Source organism: Tyto alba, unplaced genomic scaffold, assembly GCF_018691265.1.
Source record: "Tyto alba isolate M040663 unplaced genomic scaffold, T.alba_DEE_v4.0 Super-Scaffold_33, whole genome shotgun sequence".
In the NCBI taxonomy this organism is placed as follows: Eukaryota; Metazoa; Chordata; class Aves; order Strigiformes; family Tytonidae; genus Tyto; species Tyto alba.
The window spans coordinates 16964382-16987178 of NW_024881308.1; the positions used below are offsets into that span (position 1 = coordinate 16964382).

Consider the following 22797-nt stretch of genomic DNA (forward strand, 5'->3'; position numbering starts at 1 on the left):
TGCAAAAATAAGTCTGTTTATTCTCTTCAAAGTGATGTAGAGGACCCTGCAGTGCTGGGACACCTTCTAGCCAGTACTTTCCCCAACCCCCCCCCCCCCCCCCAAGCCCCCAGCTGCCTGGATCCCCCCAGCGCTGGGAGCTGTCGGCTGAAGTGCTGCATTGGTCTCAGCGCCTTTAAAACACAACGGAACGGTAAATAAGACAGGCTACAATAAAAGGAGCTGGCGGCACGAGGGAGAAAGCTCCGTGGAGCGGGAGGCTCGGCTGGGAGGCGGAGGGGCTGCCCCCCTACCCCCCCCCCGGGCACGGCCCCCGCACCGGTGCCGGCGCTGGGGAGCGGAGTGTAGTGGATGTGGCGGTGAAGGCGCAGCCGTCCTGGCGACGGGGGGGGGGGGGGGGGCGGAACTCGGCGGCGGGTCACTTGCGGCTCAGCAGGGATCCCAGCAGAAGCACTCCTGCCACCGTCGCCCCGGTCAGGAGCCATTTGTTGAAGGTCTCCTGGCCCTTCCTCACCTCGGCAGCAGCATCGTTCCCGTAGAGGTCCACAAACCGCTCCTGTGGGGAGAGAGGAGCGGTGAGCGGAGGGGGTGGGAGCGGAGCGGGGCCCATCTCTGCCGCTTGCCGGGGCTCCTTCCTCCTGGGTGGGAAGGGGCAGGAAGGCTGCCGGGCTCCCGGCGGCAGGGAAGCGGTGCTGGGGACCGGGTGGATGACAGATGCCTTGTGCTTCCTCGCTCTGAATCACGCACAGAGGGCGATGGGGGAAGCACAGGACCAGTCATGAGAGAAGTGGATGCCAGAAAGGATTTGCGAGGAGAATACCACGCGGGCAGGGCAGGAGATGCGTCACGTGCTCTAGGCTCTCTAAAATTAGCATCAAAGTGTGATAGAAATCATTGCAGCAGGAAAACGCCGGGCTTGATTCCACGGCCGAGGCCTGGGGGAGCAGCAGCAGGAGCCCACGCTGCACATCCCCCCCGCCGCTTGCGCGTCCCACCTCCCTCACCCAGGAGAAGCACTCCCGCGTCCCGGGCACCGCAGGTCGCTTTGCAGCACGATCTGGATTTCATGAATTCCCGTGGCGAAGGCAGACGCTCCCCGAGTGGAGTCGTGGAACTCCTGCCTTCCCCCCCGGGCTTCGGGAGAGCGGGCCAAGCAGGAGGCCTGGCCAGGAATGCAGTCACTCCGGCCTGGCTCGTCCCAGCTGGCCACCTCCAGTCCTTCATCAGCAAGAGCCGGGCAGATTTCAACAGAGCCCCTGCGCAGCAAACTGCCACAGCCCCTCTCCCTCCGAGGGAGGTGTGCGACAGGGCTGGGGACAGATGGCCCTGGCCTGGACGGGGGGTGATGGAGGGCAGAGAGAGAAACCACCAGAGCTGAACTGCTCCCCAAAACAGGCTCTCAGAGAGAGCGCGTCTGGCCCCTGCACCTGGGCAGCACCCCCACGGCACGATGCCACCCCTCCTGCACCCCCGGGGCCACCATGAGGCTAGCTGCTCGGGTCTGCGGGCAGGCTAAGCGAAACAGGGGACTTTACACCCCAGCAGCTCCCAGGTTTATCAGAGCCGAGCAGGAGCACCAGGGCTGGAGGGAGCTGGAGCTGTGAGCTCCAGGCTCAGGGATCGCCAGCAGCTCGGCGTCAGCAGGGGCTCGCCGCTGTCGCACCTCGAGCCCATCTTCCCGCCAAGGTCCCCCTGTTCCCTGATAAGTAAATGCAGTTCCAGTAACCCGGCTGCTCTGGGAAAGGAGAGATAAGCCCGGCTGACGCCGTGCTTGTGTCACGCCTCAACGCGGCCTCCCTGGAGGCAGGGGCAGCATCCCCCCCTGCCCGGGGCTGGCAGCTCTGCCTGCAAGCTGCCTCCCCTGCCCGCGCACAGCCTGTGATGAGCCGCAACCGCTGGCACAGGATCTGCAGGGGCGGGGGTTTGGTGCCCGGATCCCGGCTGGGATCGAGAGGCTCTTGAGGCAGGTGCCTCTCCATCACTCACAGAAACTCGGTGCCAGGCCCCCAGCTCCCCAAAACCACCCTGCAAGCTGTGGCTGCGCTGGGGCTACCTCCTCACCTTGCCCCCCCCCCACACACGAGGGACCCTCGCACAGCTTTTCAGAGCAAGGCGTGCAACACACACGCACGCTCGCTCCCAGGGAGCCGCGCTGCGTCCCCCTCCTCGGCCACCAGGCCTCCCTCCCACAGGGCCCAGGTGCCCGAACAACCACCCGGGTGAGCTGTGCACCTCAGCACCCACCTCTGCCCCACCAACGCTCTTCCACCAAAGACCATCTCCAGCATCTCACAACCCCCCCCTGCCCCCCGGCTGCCTTCCGCGCCCCCTCGGAGGCATCAGCAGCCCTGGCAGGGCAGGGCGCTGGGACAACAGCGACTTTGCTAACTCACCTCGGGGCACGTCGCTGCTGTTGCCTCACTCGGAGCCTTCTTCAGGGATGTGAGAACCGTGCCCGTGACTCTCGCCGACTACACGGAGCGGCAGAAGGCAGCCTGCTTCCCACCGGCCCTGCCAGCTGGCATGGGCTCGGCCGAGGTGGAGGATTTGCATCCATCCCGGCCCCGCAGGGATGGGCACGGCGGCGGCTCACACGCCGGTGCCGCCCAGGGAGGAAGGTGAGAGCTGCCGCCCGCTGCCAGCCCCTCTGCCCGCCCAGGGTGACGGCCACGGGAGCAGCCAGCGACGTGCTGCAGGAGAGCTCAAACCACAAGGAGGGGATATTTTTAATTACGGCACAGGAAATCCCGCTGCTGATAGGTGGTGATGAGCAGCGGAGCGGTGACAGAGCGTGGCGAGTGGCAGCAAAAAAAACGAGAGCAGGCTGGCGGGGATGGAGGGTGCAGGAGCACCGGGGCAGGAGGCACCAAAACCACCAGCTGTGGAGTGTTTCCAACATCCCCACAACATCCCTCCGCAGCAGGGCCCTCGCCCCCCCGGGGAAGGTTCTTCCCTCAGACACACGTCCCAGCCACGCACTCACAGCACCCGACGCTGTGGGAGGAAGGAGCCTGCGCCCTCCTGATGTTATTCCCCAGAAAAAGTCACTTTGCTGGGGGATTCAGTAAGGCCTCACCGAGAGCCCCACACGTCTCGGCAGGCTCCTCCTGACCCATGGGAGGGGACGTCCCCACCATCCCCAGGAAGGCTGCAGAGGTGGAAGGGGCCATGCAGAGAGGGGAGGGCACCAGGACAGGGCCCCCCCCAGCCTGGGCAGGGAGCTGGGGAGGGCTGGAAGCCAAGCCTCCGCGCTGCCTTCTCCATGGCATGTGCTGCCGAGATTGGGGAAAGGCAGTTCCAAGAAGCCTGTTTTGAAGCTCTTACTTCTAAGAAAAGGAAGTGTTTGCTGAACAAGAGATAAATGGCATGCGGTGAAGCGAGAGCTATCGGGTGCTACAGACGGAGAAGAGCACGACAAGAGCCCTGCGTGGGCAGGGAGGGGACGTGAGCCCCTCTCCTTCCCCCGGGAATGGAGCAGCAGCTGCTGGAGACGCAGCCGGGGGCTGCAGGGGATGCGGGAGGCGAGCACCTTGGCCTTCCTCGGGGAGGCCATCCCCAGGAACAGCGATAGCTCAGCCCCTGCACAACTGCAATCCCAGATGTGTCCCCTGGGAATGGCGATCCCAGACCAGGGGGAGTGGGAAAACAGGCAGGAGCATCCTCCCTCCTGGTCCTGGGGGAGGGTTGAAGGTTAGGGAAAGGCAGCTTGCTCCATTCCCACACCATCCCGGGCTTCGGCCGCTCTGCACCTGAAGCCCAGCACTCCCAGTACCGATTCTGACCTCTCTGGCCTGGTGTTTGGGATCTCAGGCTTGTCCAGACACGTCCAGATATTTCTGGCCTCCCCCAGTCACCTTTATCTGAGAGGAAATATTTGGAATTCCTCAGTCGATCACAAGGACTGTGGTAGCAACAGCACGTCAGTGTCTCAACCGCCCTCTCCACGTGCCCGTGGGCCTCTTCCACCCCGGGGAGGACAAGCTGTTCCACTGCCAAAAATCCGTCACATCCCCTTCCCCACCCTGGGTGACGGACACACGTCTAAGAGGAGGATGCTCTGGGGCAGGCGATGAGGAAGCAGTGAGGGGTCATGCCTATGCAAAAGGCAATCCCCCGGCTTCGCTGCTCCTCCCCCAGAGCTGGGGAAGGACACGACGTTTCTCTTGCTGGAGCCCGAACCAGCACTTGCTGGGGGCTGCGTGGGGGGAGCTTCCCTCCAGCTGCACGTTGCTGCTTGCAGGAGGCGGAGGACCCGGAGATCCAGACTCCACCAGTGCCCACCAGCCCGCAGAGCTGGGGCAGGGAGGTTCTGCAGTGCCCCAAAGGGCAGCAGCCGCTTAAACACCGCCCAGTGACAACACTGGACACTGTGGCAGAGAGAAAAGAGGAGTAGGTCTGACCTCTGTCTCGAGTGGGAGAGCAGATTAACCAAGCAGGCAGTCTGGCCGAGACAGCGTTTACAGCCTGGCCTGGAAAAGGGAAGGGGAACACCCGAAGTTTCAGCCTGTCGCTGGTACCCACCCCCGGAGGTTCAGCTGGTTTCATTCACCAGCGCTGCCCAAGCAGCTCCCCCGGCCGAGCGGGAGGGAGAGCCCTTGCTGGATCCCATTCACGGCGAGCGGCACAGACTGGGTTCCTCTTTCAAGATAAGCCCTAATGCTTGGGGGAAGAGGGTTCAGTAAGCGACACCGGGCCATGAGGGCAGGTGAAGGAAGCAGATGTGGGCAGCGAATCCCCCATCTGGTCTCTTGTGAGTCAGGGGTAGAGAGGAAAGGGGAGGGTGGCAGCTGCTGGGGAGGGCAGAGTTTGGGTGCTGAAAGCTCCCCTTGCACGGGGAGGTGAAGGCTATGGAGGTCACCGAGGCACCAGCACGATGTTCTGAAAACCAGGAGCGAAGAGCTGGGCTCTACCAGGACTGTTCACGGTGAACCAGTGGCATTCTGCCTGACTGCAGCACAGAGCCTCCGACTCCAGCAGGAGCCCCAGAGCTCCCCCACGCCCCCGACACCCAGCCAGCCTGTCTTTGAGACGGACACCCACAGCAACCAGCTCAGCACGTAAAAGCGCCTTTCCCGCCCAAGGATCTTAATGTGTTTTACAAAGAATTAGTTGCTTCTCCAAAACCTCCTGCGGGGTAAGTCAGCATTGTTCCCAGACAGATCAGCAGAGGTGTGGAGAGGTTACGTGCTTCGCCCAGAGTTGCGTACAAGCCAGCAGTGTGAGCCACAGCATCTGACTCCCAATCCCGGCATTCTTGTCATGAGGCAATGTTTCACTTGAAAACAAGGCTGTTTCTGTTATACCTTCACCATAACTACAGCTGTGTTACCGCTAAGAGGTCTAACACCAAACGCTGGCCATGAGTGGAGTCATTCGGACAGACAGACATTTGTTAATGAGATGCTGGGAACAGTTTTGTGCTGAGCAGCCAGACAAGCACGGAAAAAGAAATGCAGCAGCTCAGCACAGACCACAACAAAGCCCTGCATCGACAGCAACCTGCTCCCAGAGCCCCTTCGGGCTGCCAGCTCACCACATGGGACTGGCATATGTGAACCTGGAGGTGAAGCACAGTAGGGAGAAGGCAGCTGAGATCTTTCAGAAAAAAAAGAAAACATCGGTATTCCCAAAGGCTGCTGCTAGGATCCTGTAAACAGAGCTTGGTGTGTCCCTCCGTGCAGTGGAAGTGGAAGAGACATCCCGAAGGTCCTCCCTCTGCTCTGCTCCCCCAGACATCCCCGTGTGGCCCCCAGTCCTGGCCGAAGCCCAGGCCCCAAAGGAGGGCAGCAGGGAGAGCGAGCGTGCCTGCGCCGGTCACACAGCGCTGCCTGCAGTATCGGGACTGGAGGCCAACGTCACGCCAAGGAAGCCTGCCACCCAAGGCAGAGGTCCCAGAGCTTCTCCATCTCCCCAGCTTCACCCCTCTGGTCCCCAGCAGCACCCCCGGCAGGCCTGGGATGGGGTGGGGACGGGGCTCTGGGGACGCGGGGAGGGGAAGGGGCTCTGGGGACAGCACACTCGCAGGTGCAAACGCTCCAGAGACCCAGCTCTAACTGTTATGCAAATGGTGACCTCCAGGGAAGCAGCTGGTGATCTCCATGACAATGGCAGGGAATGTCACCGGCCCCCACGGCCTGCCCTGGGATCAGGTGCTGGTGCTGGGGTGCTGCTGGCCGGTACTGGGGTCCTGCTCCGGGGCTGAGCTCCAGGGTTCCGCATTCAGAGAAACCTGCGACTGGGAGGGATGCAGCCGTAAACTCAGAAGGGTTAATTAAATCAGCACATCCTTGCCTGGCTCTCCCAGAGGCCTTGGGGAAGCTGTCCCTGGGGCCTCAGCTCAACAACCTGCAGGGCTTCAGTCGAGTGAGGGCAGAGCCAGCTCTTTTCTAACCAGAAACAAACCCTCACTAGCACATTCCAGCCCTAATCCTTGCCGCGGCAGCCTCCTGTCAAACTGGTTTCATCACCAGCTCCAGGGAACCTGCAATAACCCCACACCATTCAGCACAATTTCAGCATTTTCCAAATACATGAAAGGGGCTACGGTGACAGCTTGGAACCCCCCATCCCTGCCCCGGGAGACTGCTGTGCACAGCATGAGATGGAGAGCAGGGAATTGTGCTCTCCGTTCCAGAAATCTGCCGAAACACTCATGTGTATTAAAGCAGGAGACGGTACAAATGACTAATCTACTTGCACCCATCTTTCATCAGTGTTTTTCCCAGAAGGAACCGGGCTGAGGGCTCCTGGAGATGCGGGAGCCCCGGCCGGCGTTGGGCGCGCTGGGCAGCGGGCCGGCTGGCAGGCAACAAGGCTCCGGTACAAAGGCACAGCGAAGAACACATTGGCTGAGCCGGATCCACTCAAAAGATTAGCACCTGCTGGGAATGGGATTGTTTTCCAAAGGGCATTAAGTGGAATAGTCCGAGGAAAGACGGTCTCTCTGATGCTTCTCCCCACCGGACAGATGGTGTCTGAGCCCCGGCAGGCAGAGCAGCCTGCCTGCCTTTGTGCGAGGGGCACGCTCGGGGGGCAGGGGAAGACTCCTGCTTTAATTTCACGGTTATGTGCTGCCCGTGGTGCTGGGGAGCCCGAGTGGTGCAGCCAGCTCGCTGCACCGGACAAGCGCCTCGGCAGGGTCCCCCGCACCCAGGGAGCGAAGCCCAGTTTTCACCTTGTCATTGCTTTTTCCCCAGACGTCACCGCTCCTGTGCAATTGTGCCCTTGTGTAATTGTGGGGAAACCTGCGCCGAGGAGACGTGCCATGCTCACGTGTGCCCGGCTGCAGGGCCACGTTCCCTCCTACCCAGGGGCTGAGTCCTGCGATGCCGAAGGCTCTCGACCGCACCAGGAGCCTTACCCCAAACCCATCCTGCAGGGAACGGTGGCATTACCGGAGCCCGAGGGAGCCAGGCTGGGTGCAGGGATGGTCCCCAGGGAGCTGGGTCCCAGGGAAGGGGCACCCGGTTCTCCCACCTCAAGCCACTCGTCCTCCAGCATCCCCGAGGAGCGCCGGCCAAGCCTCACCCCTTCCCACTTCAGCCCCAGCACCTCACAAAGCTGCTGTAATTCTTACATGCCACTTGAATGAAAAAGGGGAAAGGGTGGAGGTGCAGGAAGAGGAGGAAGATGTGCTCATTCTGTTTTCACTTCCTGTTAGTCCACATGAAATCTCAAATGATTCAGGCCACGAAGTCCCTTTTAGCAAAATCCTTGCTGACTTGAAGGCAGGAAGCACAGCGGGCAGCTGATGCAGCAAACGCGAGAGCGTGCGGTGCAGCACGAGAAGGAGACTTTGTGCTCTGCCCTGGGCTCCTCCATACGTGTTGTTGCATGAAATAATCACTGGCTGGTGCACTGGAAGCTTCTAAATGAGGTCAGTCGCTCTAATAAAAGATATTAGCTCTTCGGCAAGTTTAATACACTGGTGAGCCATACCATTACAGGATGGAAGCGCTTGCAACACTGCTATGAAGGCTCATTTACAGGTAGCAACGCCTCATTTTCTCCATACACAAGTCATATGTCACCCAGACACTACCCGGGGCCACATCCACGCCCAGCTCCCACCTCCCTGAGCCAGCTCGCCATGAGTTACACACACAGAGTAATGTCACGTACTGCCACAGCGATGCTTGTAGCGTCCCCAGCCTCAACGACAGCAAAAACCAGTGTCAGGGTTTGAGCCCAGGGGGCAGGTGAGCACCACACACCCATTCACTCCCCTCTTCCCCCTCAGAAATGGGAAGGAAAATATAAAGTAAAATGCTCCGGAATGAGACAAGGACAGGGAGGGGTGACACCCATTGCTGTTATGGGCAAAAGATAGGCTTGTTAGGGAAGGAAGAAAGAACATCACTTTAATTCAACCACTAAGGACAACAACAATTAGCAGAGTGGGACAGTGGGAGAGCATCTTAAAAACATCTCTCCCACCACTCCCCTCTTCCCAGGCTCGGTTTTGTTCCCGATCTCTCCACCTCCTGCCCCGCAGTGGTGCAGGGGGCAGGGAAACGGGGGGTGCAGTCAGTCCCTCTGCTCCTTCCTCCTCAGGGGTGGGGGGCACTCCTCGCACCCCTCCCCTGCTCCATGTGGCTCCCCTCTCACTGCAGACAGTTCTTCAGGAACCGTCTCCACAGTGAGTCCTCCCCACGGGGACACGGCTGCGTGTTACAGTCCTCCCAGCACTGAACTACAACAGCGGGGGCTTCTCCCCTCAGAGTCCTGGCTTGCAGACGTCTGTCCTGGTGTGGGCTCCTCCGCAGGCTTTGGGTCAGCCTCTGTTCCACCACAGATCTGCATGGGTGGTAGGGGGAGTGGTCCTGCCCTCCCACCATGGAATACAGGGGGGCTCTGCTCCAGCACACCTCTCCCCCTTCCTCCTCCTTTCTTCCACCGACCTGCGTGTTTGCATAGGTGTCTTTCTCCAACTCCTCCTCTCAGGTTCCCCTTCTTAAATACGTTATCGCAGAGGCACAGCCACTGGTCTCTAACTGGCTCAGTCTTGGCCAGAGGTGGATCCAACTTGGAGCCAGGGGAGCTTCGAGAAGCTTCTCACAGGGGACCACCACGGTAGCCCTCTCCCCTGCTACCAAACCCCCCACGCAACCAGAGAGATGTGCAGATGGGACTAATATCGTTTGGAGAACTAATGAAGTGATGCAGTCAGTTGTCCCGCTCCACCTGAGCGTGGCCTTAGCTGCCTCCAAACCAGCTCCATGCCAGCCCAGGCCTCTTCTCCAAGCTTCCCAAAGAGCCCTTCACCCTCCAACAGAGAATAAAACCCTTTCATGCTCCTTCAGGAAGCAGCCAGCTCCAGCAGCTCCCTCGCCTCGGGTGCAGACAGGCCCCTGCACAGCTCTGCCCATCAGCCCCCCGCACACCTCCCGGCATGAGCAGCTCCTGCTCAAAGCCCTGCCTGCTGCCAAACTGTCACGTTTTGGAGTATTTGATTTCAGTCTTAAGAGCACCTGCCTGGCAGTGGTACAGGCAGGGGAGAACCTGCCTGCTCTTTGTTCTTGGCCAGGTGGAGCACAGGACACCTGCCTCTGTTTCCCTCTAAGCTCAGGACAGGGGCTGCAAGCTGGGGAGCTCCAGGTCCATCCTAGGTCAGGAGCAGGGGCAGAAAAGCTGAGCCTGGCCCCGCTCCCACTGGAGGCTCCTCATCTCCAGGGCTCATCTCCCCGAGCAGGAGACTGATGCCAGAAGCTAGCTACTAATTGGATCTACTTAAATCAGAAGCTACGTCTGCAGACACAGCTGAAACACAAGCTTGAGCAGGAAGGAGGATAATGCAATAAATTCAAGCAGCTCTTCCCAAGGGAATTGCACAGACCCCTGAAACTTCCCTTTTTTTTTTTTTGATACAGCCTATTACCCTTCCTTGGGCACGCTGTGTAAATACAGGGGCAAGCGGTGGTTGAGAGAGCAACCAGCCCAAAACCTCCTGAAACACCCCGCTCACCCAGCTCCCTGCTCCCAGTAGCAGAGGGAAGGCAGACCAGTTACAGCACAACGTTCAAACAGACCCCGTGGCCGCAGGAGCCTCTCTGCTTAACGCTCCGAATCCCACTCCTCCCTCCCTCGCCACCCTGGAGGCAGGCAGCAGCGCTGAGTGCACTGGGTTTCCCATTAAAGAGATCCTGAGAGACAGCACTGGGCTGGTACACGTGCGCACGTGTCCGAGAGAAGACATGGGCGGCTGGAGAGATGCTGGCTGCATGGAGGAGCTGCAGCAGCGGGCGCTCCCGCCTGCAGGCAGTCCTTCAGTCCTTCACAGCACTGCTCAGCCCTCGGATTTTTCTTCTTCTTCCTTTTTTTTTGCTAACTAAATTAAACATGAAGATAAAATAAGCAAAATACCTAAAAATAATAAAAAAAAAAAAATAAAACGAGCATTTCTACAGCACAACTAGGTCACAGCTCCCCAGCATGCAAGCCGTGGCAGCCACGGCTCAGCCCCTCAAGCCTCCTGGGTTCAAAACTGACATCTCTCTTAAAAGGCTGCCTCCCGAAACCCACACCTGCGCCCCGGTAAGCCCAGCTGGAGCCATCTGCTAACGGCTCTGCCCCCCAGCAGCCCTCCGTCCCCTCGCTCCGCCGGGCTGTTCTGCTTCTGTGGCAAAGAGTAACCCTTCTCCCCACCCGAACGTGGCGAGGGCCAGCCCACGCCCCAAAGCTGCCCCGGTGCACCCAGCAAAGCCCTCGGGTCCCCCTCCACGGGGGCACCGTGGGGAAAGCTCTTGCACGCCTCTAGAAAGCACATCCTCTAATTTAAGCCCTTGGCATCCCAAGGACAATTAGAAGCAGGACTTCGGAGCTATCTTGCACCCAACACTCCTCTGCACATCCTTCCAGGTGGGGAGCAGGGAGGAGGAACGGTTTCCCTGTCCAAGGACAGGGCAGCAAATGAAGGAGTGCCCTGGCACAGAGGGACACCGCTTCCCTTTCATGCCTTCGTTACGTGCGTTAATCTTTGGTTGCTCAGAACAATAGAGTTTAAGGGTAACATCCTTCTCGGGAGGGTGGAGGAGGAGAGCGTCGCTGCTCTCCTGCCACACAATGGCAGAACCACCCCGTACCTTGGCACTGAATCAGCCAGCAGGTAGGTCAACATCCTGATTGCCATCGGGGTCAGCAGAGCGGCCGCCCCCGGCCCCTTTTTGCTCCCACAGCAGAAGGCACCATTAATCCCTCGCCTCTTGGTTCAGCAGGTCTGCAACACTCCTACAACTGATATCCGTCCCTTCCCCCAGCTCCTCCTGGGAATACTCCGGGTTTACAGCTAGTGAGGAAAGAGCTGCTAGAGAAATACTCCTTGTAATGCCAAGATGGGACCGTGCTTACAGCCGTCAGCAGCTTGGTAAAAATCAAAGGAGAGAAGCTTAAGCAAAGGCCTCGAAGCAGCACGCCACCGTTCAGCCTGTGCCCGGTGCAGGCGTATCGCTGCTCCCGGGGGTAAACCACGTACACCAACTGCACAGGAGCTCCACGGAAATCAGGTGCAGCATCCAGACACGTACAGAAAGCTCCAGCTTCCACAGGGAAAAAAGAGCACAATGCTCCCTCCCACCCCTGCCCTGCGGTGGGACACACCTTTGCTGCTAAAATGGGGAGAGACCCCGGGCAGCGCTCAGGGGGACCCAGCTCCAGTTACAGAGAGCAGCAGGATGATCAGGAAGACTGACATTGCTGAGAGCAGCTGTGAACACAAAGCAGCAAGAAACAGTTTGTTAATTATTTCACAGTTTGGGTTTTTTTTTTTTTTTTTTTTCTTTCTCCTAAATGAGACTCCATTCTTTGGATTAAAGAACCTCAGAGTGCTTTAAGAATCTGAGTTCCCAGTGGCTCCCCTGAGAGGGAAAGAAACGCTATCCCTTTTGCTGAAAGACCACGGGGTTAAGTGGGCTGCTCTGAGCCCCAGCCAGCGATGGGCAGCAGCTCTGCCTTCCAGGCGCCTGCTCTAATCACAGATCTAAGGAACGTAATCAAACTGCACTGCACAGCACACCGAGAGGCAGCAAGGAAAACAGGCAGGGCCCCAAAGAAGGAGGACTGAGTAAACGGGGCGAAGAGCAAAGCTCTGAAAACTCGCCTCTGCATCGTTCTGGGTCTAGCGGCAGGAATGCTGCTGCGGGCCGGGCAGGAAGCTGCAGTGGAAGTCATTCCAATGGCATTTCCTGGAGAGCAGTGCAGAAAAGCCTCCCAGGTCGCAGGCAGGGTGAGAAGCTGCCAGAGATCTGCACGCTGAGCCCAGTTCTCCAGCCGCCAGCGAGGATACAGCTACCTGGGCCAGCCACGCCAGGCAGGACAGCCCGAGCCAAGACCCTGCGGCAGCGACAGGCAGGCAGTTCCCACGGCCAGGGAAGAACACCCGGTATGCGAAGGGACACGAGGGGACTCAGCTGGCAGGAAAGCAGATGATGACAATGGGGGCATCATCTCAGCTGTGAGGGATCCAGACTGTAAAATAATTACAGAGGACAGAGTGGAAAGCGATAGCCCAGCTGAGCTTTGCAGATCACTGACTGGGATTCATCTCTAAGACAGTGAAGTGTGGCCTTGGCTATCCACAGTCGCCTCCTCCGGCCAGCTCTGCTGCCTGTTGGCCAGCGAGTGAAACCGACGGCTGTGATCTCCAGTGGGATCAGCAGCACCGGGGCACCCCCAAACCCCAACGTGTCACCACTCAAAATGGCAGAGCTCTGGCAAAGAGCGCTCACCCCAGAGGGAGCCGCGTTCCCCACACGGTGCGACGCACGGCTGTGCCTCTTCCACGCGTGCTGTGCGCCCCTAGCACGGCGCTCCTCGGGGCACAACAGCAGCAGAATTCAACCTTGCACTTATCTCACACTGCCCAAACACCTAAGAAAGCACGAGGATCCTGGGGCACCCGGGATCAGCTAGATAATGTGGTGGTTGCGGGGAAGGCTTGCGTGGGATACCTGGTCAATGGCACAAGGCTAAAAAGCATTTCTGAAGAGCTGAGAATCAAAGTCTAGCTCTCAACCTGAAACCATTGAGAAGGCTGGAGCACGAGCACAGGACGAAATCCCAGCTGCATTCTGTCATATGACACAGGCTGAGTCATTTCCTATCATTCAAGAAAAAAAATTAAAGAGATAGAAAATGAGTTTGCTATATTGACATCTTTTAAGGGTTTTCCCCAAACAGAACCACAAGCTTCCAGTCCACCGCAGAGCAACACAACACGTACGTCCCGGCACACCAAGCCCCACGTGGCCGGGGCCAGCTGAGAGCCTGGGACACGCAGAACCACCATGGGACACAGTCCATCCTCCATCAGCTGAGCCCAATCTCTCAGGATTCGGATGCGTCAGACTGGTGACAAAGATGCTTTCAGTCCTGGCCTGACACAGCCCCTTCGTGCTGGTCCCCACCACACACCCCGCAAACAGGAAACCTCTTGCCTCCATGTCCACAGATCTGCCTCCAAGCCCCCACAGAACACCCTCCTCAAATCCCACTCTGAACGCAGATTTAGCCTCGAAGGAAAAGCTGTCATCCACTGGAGGGTCACAGCCAGGAGGAACTACTGCTCACTTTCCTTTCTCAAACAGGTTAAGCACGGCCAGTACATTTCTGCCTGCCAGGCTCTTTCCTGCTCACCCCGCGCTTGCCCCTCACCAGATTTCTCCCCGACTCCCTGCCAACTCCTGATCCCCACTGGGATCACTGTTTGAACTTCACAGCCCGTGGAATCTGGTCCTGGCCAAAGCAACTGTCCCAGGAAAGCCTCCTCTTTGGTTTCGATGGTTCACTGAGGAAGCAGCTCTCTTCTGATTAGTTATTAAATGCCCCCACTTGGGTTCTTCTTGTTTGTTTGTTTTCTCAGTGCCACATTGCGGAGAGAAGGGCAAACCAAGGCAGAGCCAGTAAATGTGACAAAATACACCCGTGTTAACACTGTGTAGCAAGATTTACCATTTCCCCTTCACCTCAAAGAATGGTTTCTCAAGAAAACTGCTCCAGCCCAGCAGACAGCAGCCTTAACAGGTCCCTCCAAAGGCAACCTGCACCCCACAGCCATCCTACACTTGCTTTTGTTCCACTGGTGGGGAATGAAACAGAACTTCCTACACAACCAGGCTGTGCAACACTTGTGATGGAGCCACGCTCCTTCCCTCTTTCAGAGGGGCTTTCCAGGAAGAGAAGTGCTGCCGTGCTCCAAAACACAAACTACCTGGTCCCTGCCAAGCAGGCCTGCCAGAACTTGCATCCCTCTCACCTGGACCTGCCTGCTGCACCTCTCGGGAGAGCTTTGTTTGCGTGGGATGGGCTCTAACAGCTCAGATGCACCAAACGGGCTCCCTGGGCAAACAGGGCAGCAGGAGAGGGACTGCTCTGTCACAGCAAGTGCAGGGTGGCACTTTCCTCTTGCAGGGAGAGCTGGCAGCAGGCCAGCAGCTTTCTCCCCACAGCTGGAGTCGTGCGAGAGCGAAGCAGAGCATCCCCACGCATGAGGCACTCGGGAGCTCTTACGGCCCCTGCGCTGCCAGCTGCTTCCCCCCAAGAAGCTGTCCCCCCTGAGAAGGGATGCGGTGAAACCTGAGCGCACAGGGAAGCTACAGCTGAAACCCCAAACAAGCACTGGGTTGGGGTTTGCAACAGGCTGGCAGCAGCCACACTGCACAGCCCTTTTTTTTTTTTAGTAGCTGGTGGGGTGGATCTGCCCCACTACGGCCTTTACCAGCCTGCCCGGCAGCTCCCCTTCGGCTGCCGGCACAGCCCAGGCGGTGGAGTTAGAAACCCTGTTCAAGGTTAGAAGACGAGAGCAAGGCTGTTCCCCTTGGGTAGGAAACATGGCTAACGGCGATCTTCAAAGCGAGAGCTGGTGGGCGGGTCAGATAGAGAGGAATCCTGACCCTTCTGCAATCTGTTGAACAAATATTTGCTCCAAACAATGAATTTAGAGACAGACACAAAAAAATTGAAGAGTCTTAACCATGGTGGCTGGGGGTGGGGAACAGAGGGAGGAGATATTTCATTCCCCGCAAGCAGGGACCAGTGATTTTCCACCAGTGATTTAATCTAAATCCCCCAGAGAGTTCATTTACAAAAAATCAGATTGCATTATCGCCTAGGTCTCCAGGATACAGCCCAATCCGTCACTAACAGCAACAGCCACACTAGCTTGGAAACCTCAATTTGATCACTCAATTCCAAGACTAATCTGTGGCTTTAAAAACCAAAGCCAGAGGGAGGGGGAAGGAACTCAGCATTTGGCCAGGGTTATCTGCAGGATGAGAGAGCTAATGGGCCAGATACAGCCTGATGAAATGGCCAGCAGATCCCGGGTTATTAATCGAAACCAAGCTCCTTTGCCTGAGCGGCCCCACCCAGGCAGTGCCCCAGGGCGGCCACATTCCAGGGATTCCTGCACCCTGGGTGAACCGCTCCCTCTCCCTGGGTGCACCAGCTCCCCATCTTCTCTGGGGTCCCTTTCTTCGGGGTCCCCAGCATCGCCAGCCAGGCGCGAGGAGCTGGGGAGCTCTGCGAGGCTCCTGGGCCTCTCCTCTGTCAGGAGGGTGCAGAGCACAGCACTGGGCTCAAAGGTTCCTGCCCCTTTCTTGAGATGCAGGGGCCTGCTGATGGACTACGAGACAAACAGGGCTCAAAGAGGCCTTAGCTCCCCAGCAAGGCAACTCCCCACCGTTTAGATGCTAACAAATGACTGCGTGAACTCTTTATAGTGGGCACCAGTAAAGGTTACACCAGCAGGGAATCACTAAGATGCAAAGCAAAAAGAAAACTCAGACATCTGTAGGTCATATACCTCCCGCCGGCAGTCCCAGGCAGCACGGCACAGCCGGACCCGGCATTTCAAGAATGCTTCCTGAAGAAATGCTTATTCATGTTAATACCTCACCACTGAAAGCGTACAGGGTTTGCTGCTGGGGCAGCTGGGAGCATTGCTCCCTGCCAAGCAAAAAGCAGCTGCAGGTTTAGCAGCTCCTCAGCGCAGAGGTTGCCCCCACCTCAGCCCTGGCTCCCACCGCACCAGCTCAGACAGGCGCAGCAGCCCACCCACCCACCCACCCACCAGGATCTGCTGTGGGATTCACTTCACCGTGAGCACAGCAGAAGGCAAAGTCCTGTCTCCAGAATGAAGAAGTAGCTGTTACCCGGCAGACCGCAGGCCGGCCTGCCAGAGCACTGCACACTCGGGGAGGAGGAAGCTCCACTCCCTGCTGTTAAATGACACCAAGAACATGCCTGAGAGCGAGGGCTCCCGCTTGAAGAACAAGCTTGGATGACATTAGATTTCCAAAGGCTCTTGGAAAAATATGTCTTTTACGTAACATCCAGGGAGAAGGAGAAGAAACAGGGATGGAGAAGGACACGCCTGAGCATAAACTGCCTGTGTCATCACAGTGGACCGACCCTCTTGGGGCAGAGCACAGAGGGAAAGGCCACGGGCCCTTTTATCTCCCTGCAAGGTCTAGGACATGCGCTAGCATAAACATTGCAGGGAGCTGTGCACCGGTTTGACCAGCACCACTGCCAGCCTGGAGCGAGGGAGGACACCGGCAGCCACCCCCACCGGGGCAAGGAGCTCTTACCCATCCGCCATTCTCCTGGATCCAGGGATCTAGGTGGTCGGTCAAGTACGTGGTCATCCAAGATACAATGCGTCTCACCAATACCCGCATCTCCTTGTCAACGCTCTCCACACACAAGGCTCCTCCGAAGGAGAAGAAAGCCACGATGCGACCCCAGTTCACTCCGTCGCGGAAGAGTTCGTTCACTACTTGCTCAAAGCTCTGATACGCCGTGCCGGGGGTGATGTGGAGCTGGGAGGTGAGGTCGCTGAAAGCCCGCCGGTACCTCAACTCAAACTCATTCCCCGCCTCTCTCAGCGCCTGCCTCACATCGGCTGCTTGAACGATTTCATGGACTTCGAGGCTGCTCCGGTGCACGGCGGCTCCGTTCACTATGTGGCTGGCGGGCGGGTGCCAGGAGGGGCTCCCGTTGAGGACGCCGTCCATCTCGGCCTCCTCTGCTGCAAAGTCAGTCCTGTTCTCATCCTCCTCCTCCAGCTGACTCCAGCTGTATCCCTTCTGCGAGAGCTTGTAGGAAACAAAGTCAATCACTAACTCCCGGTTACTGCTGGACATTTTCACACCTGGGACACCCTCAATGAGTCCATGGTCCAGAGCACAAGCAGATCAGCACTTAGCAGGTCCCAGCTCCGCTCCTCTTCACGACCGATGGGAACATCTGACCTTTGCACAGACAAACACCAGAGGAGGAGAGAGGCAAAGAAACGGTTAACGCCACAGCTTTTACATGCCCCCGAGCCCCCCCCCCCCCCAAGACCTCATCGGTAAGACCGAGATCATCCCGCAGCTTTATGCGGGGACTCAGGGCCACCGGATTGAAGCCGCGCAGGGAACCGACGGCAACACCTCCCCCCAACCTCCAGCCGCAGGGGGCCCCCCCCCCCCCCGGGTTGGCTCTGAGCAGCCCCCCGGTCCCCAGCCGCGGGGTCTCACCGGGTACGGGCACCGCCTGGCAGGCCGGCTGCGGGCCGGGCCAGGGCGGAGGCGGCTCTCGTTCTGCCGGAGCTACGGGCCGGCCCGGCCGCGCTCCGCCAGTCCCGGAGTGCCGCGGAGGCGGAGGCAGCCCCGCCCCCGCCCCGCCCGTTAAAGGGCCCGGCTTCCCCCCCGCCCCCTCCGCCGGGGTTGCCCAACGGCGGCCGGCGGCAGCGAAGCGGGCGGCGCAGCCCGAGGGATGGTAAGCAAGCCCCGTGCGGGGCCCGGTTCGACGGTAACCGCGGCGCAGCCCACCGGCAGCGGAAAGCCGAGGTGATAAAAAGCCGAAAACCGGCGATTCCTCGCCCTTGTCACCGGGGCGACCGCTGCCACCACCCGGCCCTGCGTTCTTACGGATTCCGGTCGCTCGGTGCGGCTGGCAGCGCTGCCGCCGGGGCCGGGCCGGTGGCGCGGCGGGCGGGAGGGCCGCCCGGCCACCGTACCCGCGCGGGGCGGGGCGGTGGGCGCGGGGCAGGCACGGCACCGCCTCTCAGCGGCCAGCCAATCAGCCGCCGGGAGAGCGCCGCGGGGGCGGGGGTTTAGCGGTGGGCTCTCCCGTTGGCCGAGCCGCGCGTCGCTCACGGCCTGCCCCACTCCGCCCCTCACCTCAGCGGCCGGTGGAAGGGTCCCGGGTCCTTCCCGCCCCCTGCCCCGCTGGCGGCGTCGCCGGGAGCCCCGCCGGGCCTCGGTCCACGCTCAGCAGCCCCCGGGCTCCTTCCGCAGCGGCCGCCGTGCTGCCGGGCCGCACCGGGGGGGGGTGCGGGAGGGTGCGTGGGGGGGTGCGGGCTGGAAGGAGCGGCGCGCATGCGCAGGGGCGGCGCGCAGCTGGGCGGGGAGCGGCGCGCGTGCGCGCGGCGGACGAGGCGGGAGCGGCGGTTGGGAGCGGGGGCGGCGCATGCGCAGAGCGCTCGGTGCCCGTCCGCGGGCGGGACTCTGGCGCCCCCTGTCGGCTCCCGCCGGGGCTGCGGGCCGCCGACTCCGCGGGGTACGTCCCCTCACGGTAATTCGCGCTTTAACGTCTGATTTTTTTAAAAAAAAAAAATTGATTTTTCCTTTGTGGTATCTCCACAGTGTGCGGCAGGGCTGTGAGCTGATGGTGCTTAACCGGCGCTTTCCCCCCGGCAGCAAGGAGGCTGGCTGCGCTTACTGGGAGCGCTGGGCGGTAAAAACGGGTGGAAAGCGTCCGGCCAGTCAGAGGAGCTGGTAGCATACAGTCCGCGGTACGAAGCCCCGGCTCCGGTGGGCTCCCTCCCGCTGTTACCGGTACCGCCTGGCCCGGCCCTGCTCGGGGGTCCCGCCTACCGGCAGCTGATAGGCCGCCCCCAAACAACGCACACAGCGTCGCGTCGTCTGATTGGCCGGACGGGCCCAGAGCAGTGCGTTATGGGAGTTGTAGTTTGCCGGTCGCGTCCTGAGGGAGGGTTGCTGCGCGCTTGGAAACCATGTTTCCCGTCAGGCTTTGCGGGCAGCGCTCGCGTGCGTGGGGGCGGCGTTTGTTCATCCGGGTTCTCCTGGCCTCCCGGCGGCCTGCCCAATCATCTCGCACCCGAGGGCGTGGTCCAGGCGCTGATTGGTTGGTTCGGATCGACCCGTCCCGTTTGAAATCCGTTAACGGCGGCGGGCGGAGACGCCGCGCAGGGCGGCTGTGGTGCTGAGGTGAGTGCGAGCGGGCGGCGGTTACCGGGCACCGGTTACCGGCTGGTTCCTCCTTGCTGTTGGCTTCGTCATCGTCTTTCCTCCCCCTTCCCTGGTAGGCGCCGTCCGGTAGCGGCGGCCCGGGCCGCTGCCGTCCCGCGGGCTCCGGCCGGGTCTCTCCGGCTGTGGGGGACGTGGCTGGGCCCTGGGCTCGCTCCGAGCCCACCGCCCGGTAACGCGGCCCCGGTTCCTCGCAGCACTGCGAGGCCGGAGGGCGCGGCTGGAAAACGGAGGCAGGAAGCGTCCGGGGCCGCTTTTACGGTGACTGGAGGGCGGGATCGCGCCGCGGCGTGGGCCTAAATCCCCGCGGGGTCACTGCAAACCCCTCGTGTCCGTGGGGCTGAAGGAGCCGGAGCTTGGGACCAGCCGGCGGTGGGCGAAGCCGCCGTGGCGGGGGGCTCCCTCCCTTGGAAGCGCTGAAATGAGCCTTAGGACGGGGGAGCAGCTTCGTGAGTACAAATAAAACTGCGCGTTGAGCTGCGAGTCTTCAAACCACCACGACATCCGACGTGATGAAACGATGTATTTATTTCACCATAAAATACAACCTAGAGCTCTGCGCTAATGCCAGCGTGGACCACGCTGCCCACTGCAGTGTCAACCATTCACACTCACCGATCACAACCTGATGCGTGCATCTTAATTTTGAAGCTGAGAAAAATGATGTTATTCTCAAACCAAATCCTTCCTAGGGAAAGGAGGAAAGAAAACCAGGCAAAACCTGTCTTAAGTAATAGAAAAGGTTTTGTTAGCTATTTTTATAAGGTGGCTTTTTTTAAACTATAGGAGCTTCAACTTAATCTAACAACAAACTGAGGTTATACTGGCTAAAAATAATTTACTTTTCCTTGAACATTCTTAGAATGACCCATCCTATTCTTAGAATGTCCCATCTTCATGTCCTCTAAAACTTGAGGGATCTCACTTATGGAGCATGGGATGTCAAGGCTGTTTATTTTGGGCTGTTGGAAGGGAGGTGGGTCTGGGCTGTCAGCAGAGCAAAGGCTGCTTGGGAGAGAAGCTGCTGCTCCAGCACCTCTCCTCCTTTTGCTGCAGGCTCATGATGGCAGCTTGGGGAGCTCTCTGCGTGCTGAGCTCTCGCCTGCCTGGAGTTAAAGGCTTTTGTCTCCCAATTTGAGTATTATATGATGGAACAGCAGCGCTGCCTCGGTTCTGTACTCAGAATAATAAATTCAGTGTTGACTCTGTGCTGTGGAAAAGCATGCCTGAGCATTGGGTGAGGAGCACCAGACAGGAAGGAGAAGCTGGAGATCTGGAATTTGTTAAAAGTGTTCACTTAACCCTGCTCAGGGGACAGCAAGGATGACTCTTAGTGGTTGCTGGCGTTGTGCTGAGGGAGTTCAGATGGTGGCTTTGCGGTGGGATAGCTTCCGACATGGCTGTGGTGACAGGACTGTACCTGGAGAGAGGTGGTTTCCAGCCCCTTGAAATAGTCCAATTTACTGAATTTTACATTAAATTTACATTTTGCCAAAAAGCATCTGGGTACTTTGTCTGGATTATCATCCCTGTAAAAGGGATGGAAAGCTTTGGACTGTAGGACAATAAAGAAGCTGCCAGGCTGAATTAAACAAGTTGCCTCGTTAGTGCAGTGTCCTGTGTTTAAATAGCAGTCGGTGTTGAACGCCCAGCAGAAGGCACTGGAATTACTGCAACACGTTGCCCTGCAGCTTCCTCAGCCTTGGGGGAGCTTCTCTGGTTTATTCCTGATTGCATATCTTGGGTTTTGAGGCATGTGGATCAACAGGCTTTGGATTTATCTGCTGATGTAACTCTGACTATCCTTTTTGTGTATCTGGTACTTTTTTTTTGTTTCCTTGCTTTCTGATCCTGTTAGGATTTGGAGTAAATAACAGCTGTAGCTTATGAAGCTCCAGTGGTGTATTGAGTGATAAGGTGTTGTCTCAACTTGACCAGGGGCTTATCTAACTACATTGTGAGCTGGCAAGAAAGAGCAGATCTTCTCTGCACCCTCTTTCTGTTTGTGCCTTGCTGCTCCCCCAAACTCCTCCATTCTCTTTCCTTCTGACCTCTAATTTCTCGTCTTGGGAAGCCGCTTCCTCTCTCTAACACAAAGGCAGGTGCGGCTGGGAGGGTCCTTTGTCCCAGGCAGTGGGTGCTGTTGTATGGCCCGATAACCATCAGTCCCTGCTGGGTTGCTGCTCTAAAAAGAAGAGTCTCCTGTGGTTAGGTCGGAACTGCAAAGTGCTCTCTTAGGATGTGGCCAGTGCCGAATTTTGCATACTGCAGCTAGGCCTCTTCTGCATCGGTCTTATTGGGAGTTACTCCTCTCCAGCCTTGTCCAGGCTAAATGTTTTTTGGCAATAAATTAACAGCTGCATTGAGAAAAAGAATCTGAGCACATCTGCGATGGAATCGTGTCAGAATTTTAAAGCTAATTTGGATTAGAGTGAGGTGTGAAGTTATTCTGAAATACCTATTGCACTTGCTGTTGGATCAGTCTTATTCTGGGATAGGAATGCTTGTTCCAATTTAGCTTAATCCTTTTTCAAAGCTAACTAATCTAAACCTGGCCAAGGCACTCTTCTGGAACGTGCCAAAGTGTAGTTACTCAAAAGAAACCTGATGTGCAGCGAAACCTGCTGTCTGTTCCTCCTGTGGATACGGTTGTGCTGCTCTGTATGGGGCTGTGGCTGAGAGGCACGTTCAGGTCAGTGACAGGAGCGGGCCTAGAAAGAGAATTAAGGTTTTAGTTGGGCAGTCACTTTTATTGAAGGAATTTGGGCTGTTTTTGAAAGGAGAGGACCGGATCCTTCTCTCTTGCACCAGCGGTGATGTGAGCAGCTCTCTATGAACCAGATGAAAGTTGATCCTGCAGGACGGGAGTGAGGGTTCCCTGGCTGGCTCGTGGCGAAGCTCTGCGAGCACCAGTGTCGACACAGGAGGTGATGGATGTGGGGGAGAGCAGGGTTACGCTTTAAATCCACGCTGTAGTTATGTAGGATTACAGTGTGCCCGCAATCATGGTCTGGTGAATGCACGTAGTGCCTGCTAATTAGGTAACATCCCTATTAATGAGAAGAAATTTTTGCGCCTTGCTTCTGGTGGAAGAGTGCCACGGTGGAGAGAAAGAATTTTGCCTCCTGTCTTTAAAGAAAAGACTGAGATAATGGTGGTTCTGTCATCAAAATCACCATCAGGTGTTTTAAAATGCCTCAAAGGTTGGGGCCGCAGGCTGTGGGCTGTACTTGGCCCAGCCTGTTTTGCTTGCAGAAGCATTGCAGCGAGCATGTTGCAGTGATAAATCACCGTAATGCTCCTAACTGACGGGAGCTCAGTCCCAAGCTGAGTTGACGGGTGGAGGAGCAAGATGCCTTTCAGTGAACTGCTGCTTCACAGCAAATCCAGTTCTGCACAGGGCTTGGAGGATACGTAGGGATTTGAAAAGCAGGTGTTGTGAGTTCATCTGACTGAAACAGACCCTCTTGAGTGCAGTCACAATAACTTTTACCTCCCCACTGGTTCTGGCAAGAATGAAACTGTGGCATTGATGTGCTCCCTTTTT

The 22797-nt window shown here is 58.2% G+C and overlaps 2 protein-coding genes across 13 annotated transcripts in view; one reads left to right on the plus strand and one right to left on the minus strand.

Annotated features, from left to right (window-relative positions):
- Positions 1-18345, minus strand: BCL2L1 (BCL2 like 1). 8 transcript variants are annotated; one of them, XM_032997891.2, is made up of 3 exons: positions 18162-18345; positions 16584-17241; positions 1-556 (listed from the first exon to the last, which is right to left on the minus strand). In XM_032997891.2, exons 2-3 carry the CDS (start codon positions 17136-17138, stop codon positions 419-421), a joined length of 693 nt encoding a protein of 230 aa, XP_032853782.1. In that variant the 5' UTR covers positions 17139-17241; positions 18162-18345; the 3' UTR covers positions 1-418. The 8 variants fall into 8 exon arrangements, with proteins under 8 accessions (XP_032853782.1, XP_032853778.1, XP_032853779.1 ...); XM_032997887.2 differs by having other exon boundaries at positions 16584-17246; XM_032997888.2 differs by lacking the exon at positions 18162-18345 and adding an exon at positions 17910-18032 and having other exon boundaries at positions 16584-17246.
- The window catches only part of TPX2 (TPX2 microtubule nucleation factor), a 16028-nt gene continuing 10559 nt past the window's right edge, over positions 17329-22797 (plus strand). For 2 of the 5 annotated variants that reach the window (XM_042800957.1, XM_032997885.2), the window contains exon 1: positions 18812-19211. Coding sequence is in view for 2 of the 5 variants with exons in the window: in XM_042800956.1 (XP_042656890.1) it covers positions 17755-17757 (3 nt within the window). In the remaining 3 variants the exon portion in view is untranslated. Of the gene's footprint in view, positions 17348-17701; positions 17758-18811; positions 19212-22797 lie in introns of those variants that run through there. The other 3 variants (XM_042800958.1, XM_042800956.1, XM_042800955.1) reach the window with 3 other exon arrangements.

Excerpts from the sequence above, each read along its gene's own strand:
- BCL2L1 (XM_032997891.2), bottom strand. The coding sequence starts at position 17,138 with ATGTCCAGCAGTAACCGGGAGTTAGTGATTGACTTTGTTTCCTACAAG. Across the intron at positions 557-16,583 it reads TCCAGGAGAATGGCGGATGG|GAGCGGTTTGTGGACCTCTA; the intron begins GTAAGAGCTCCT and ends CTCTCCCCACAG.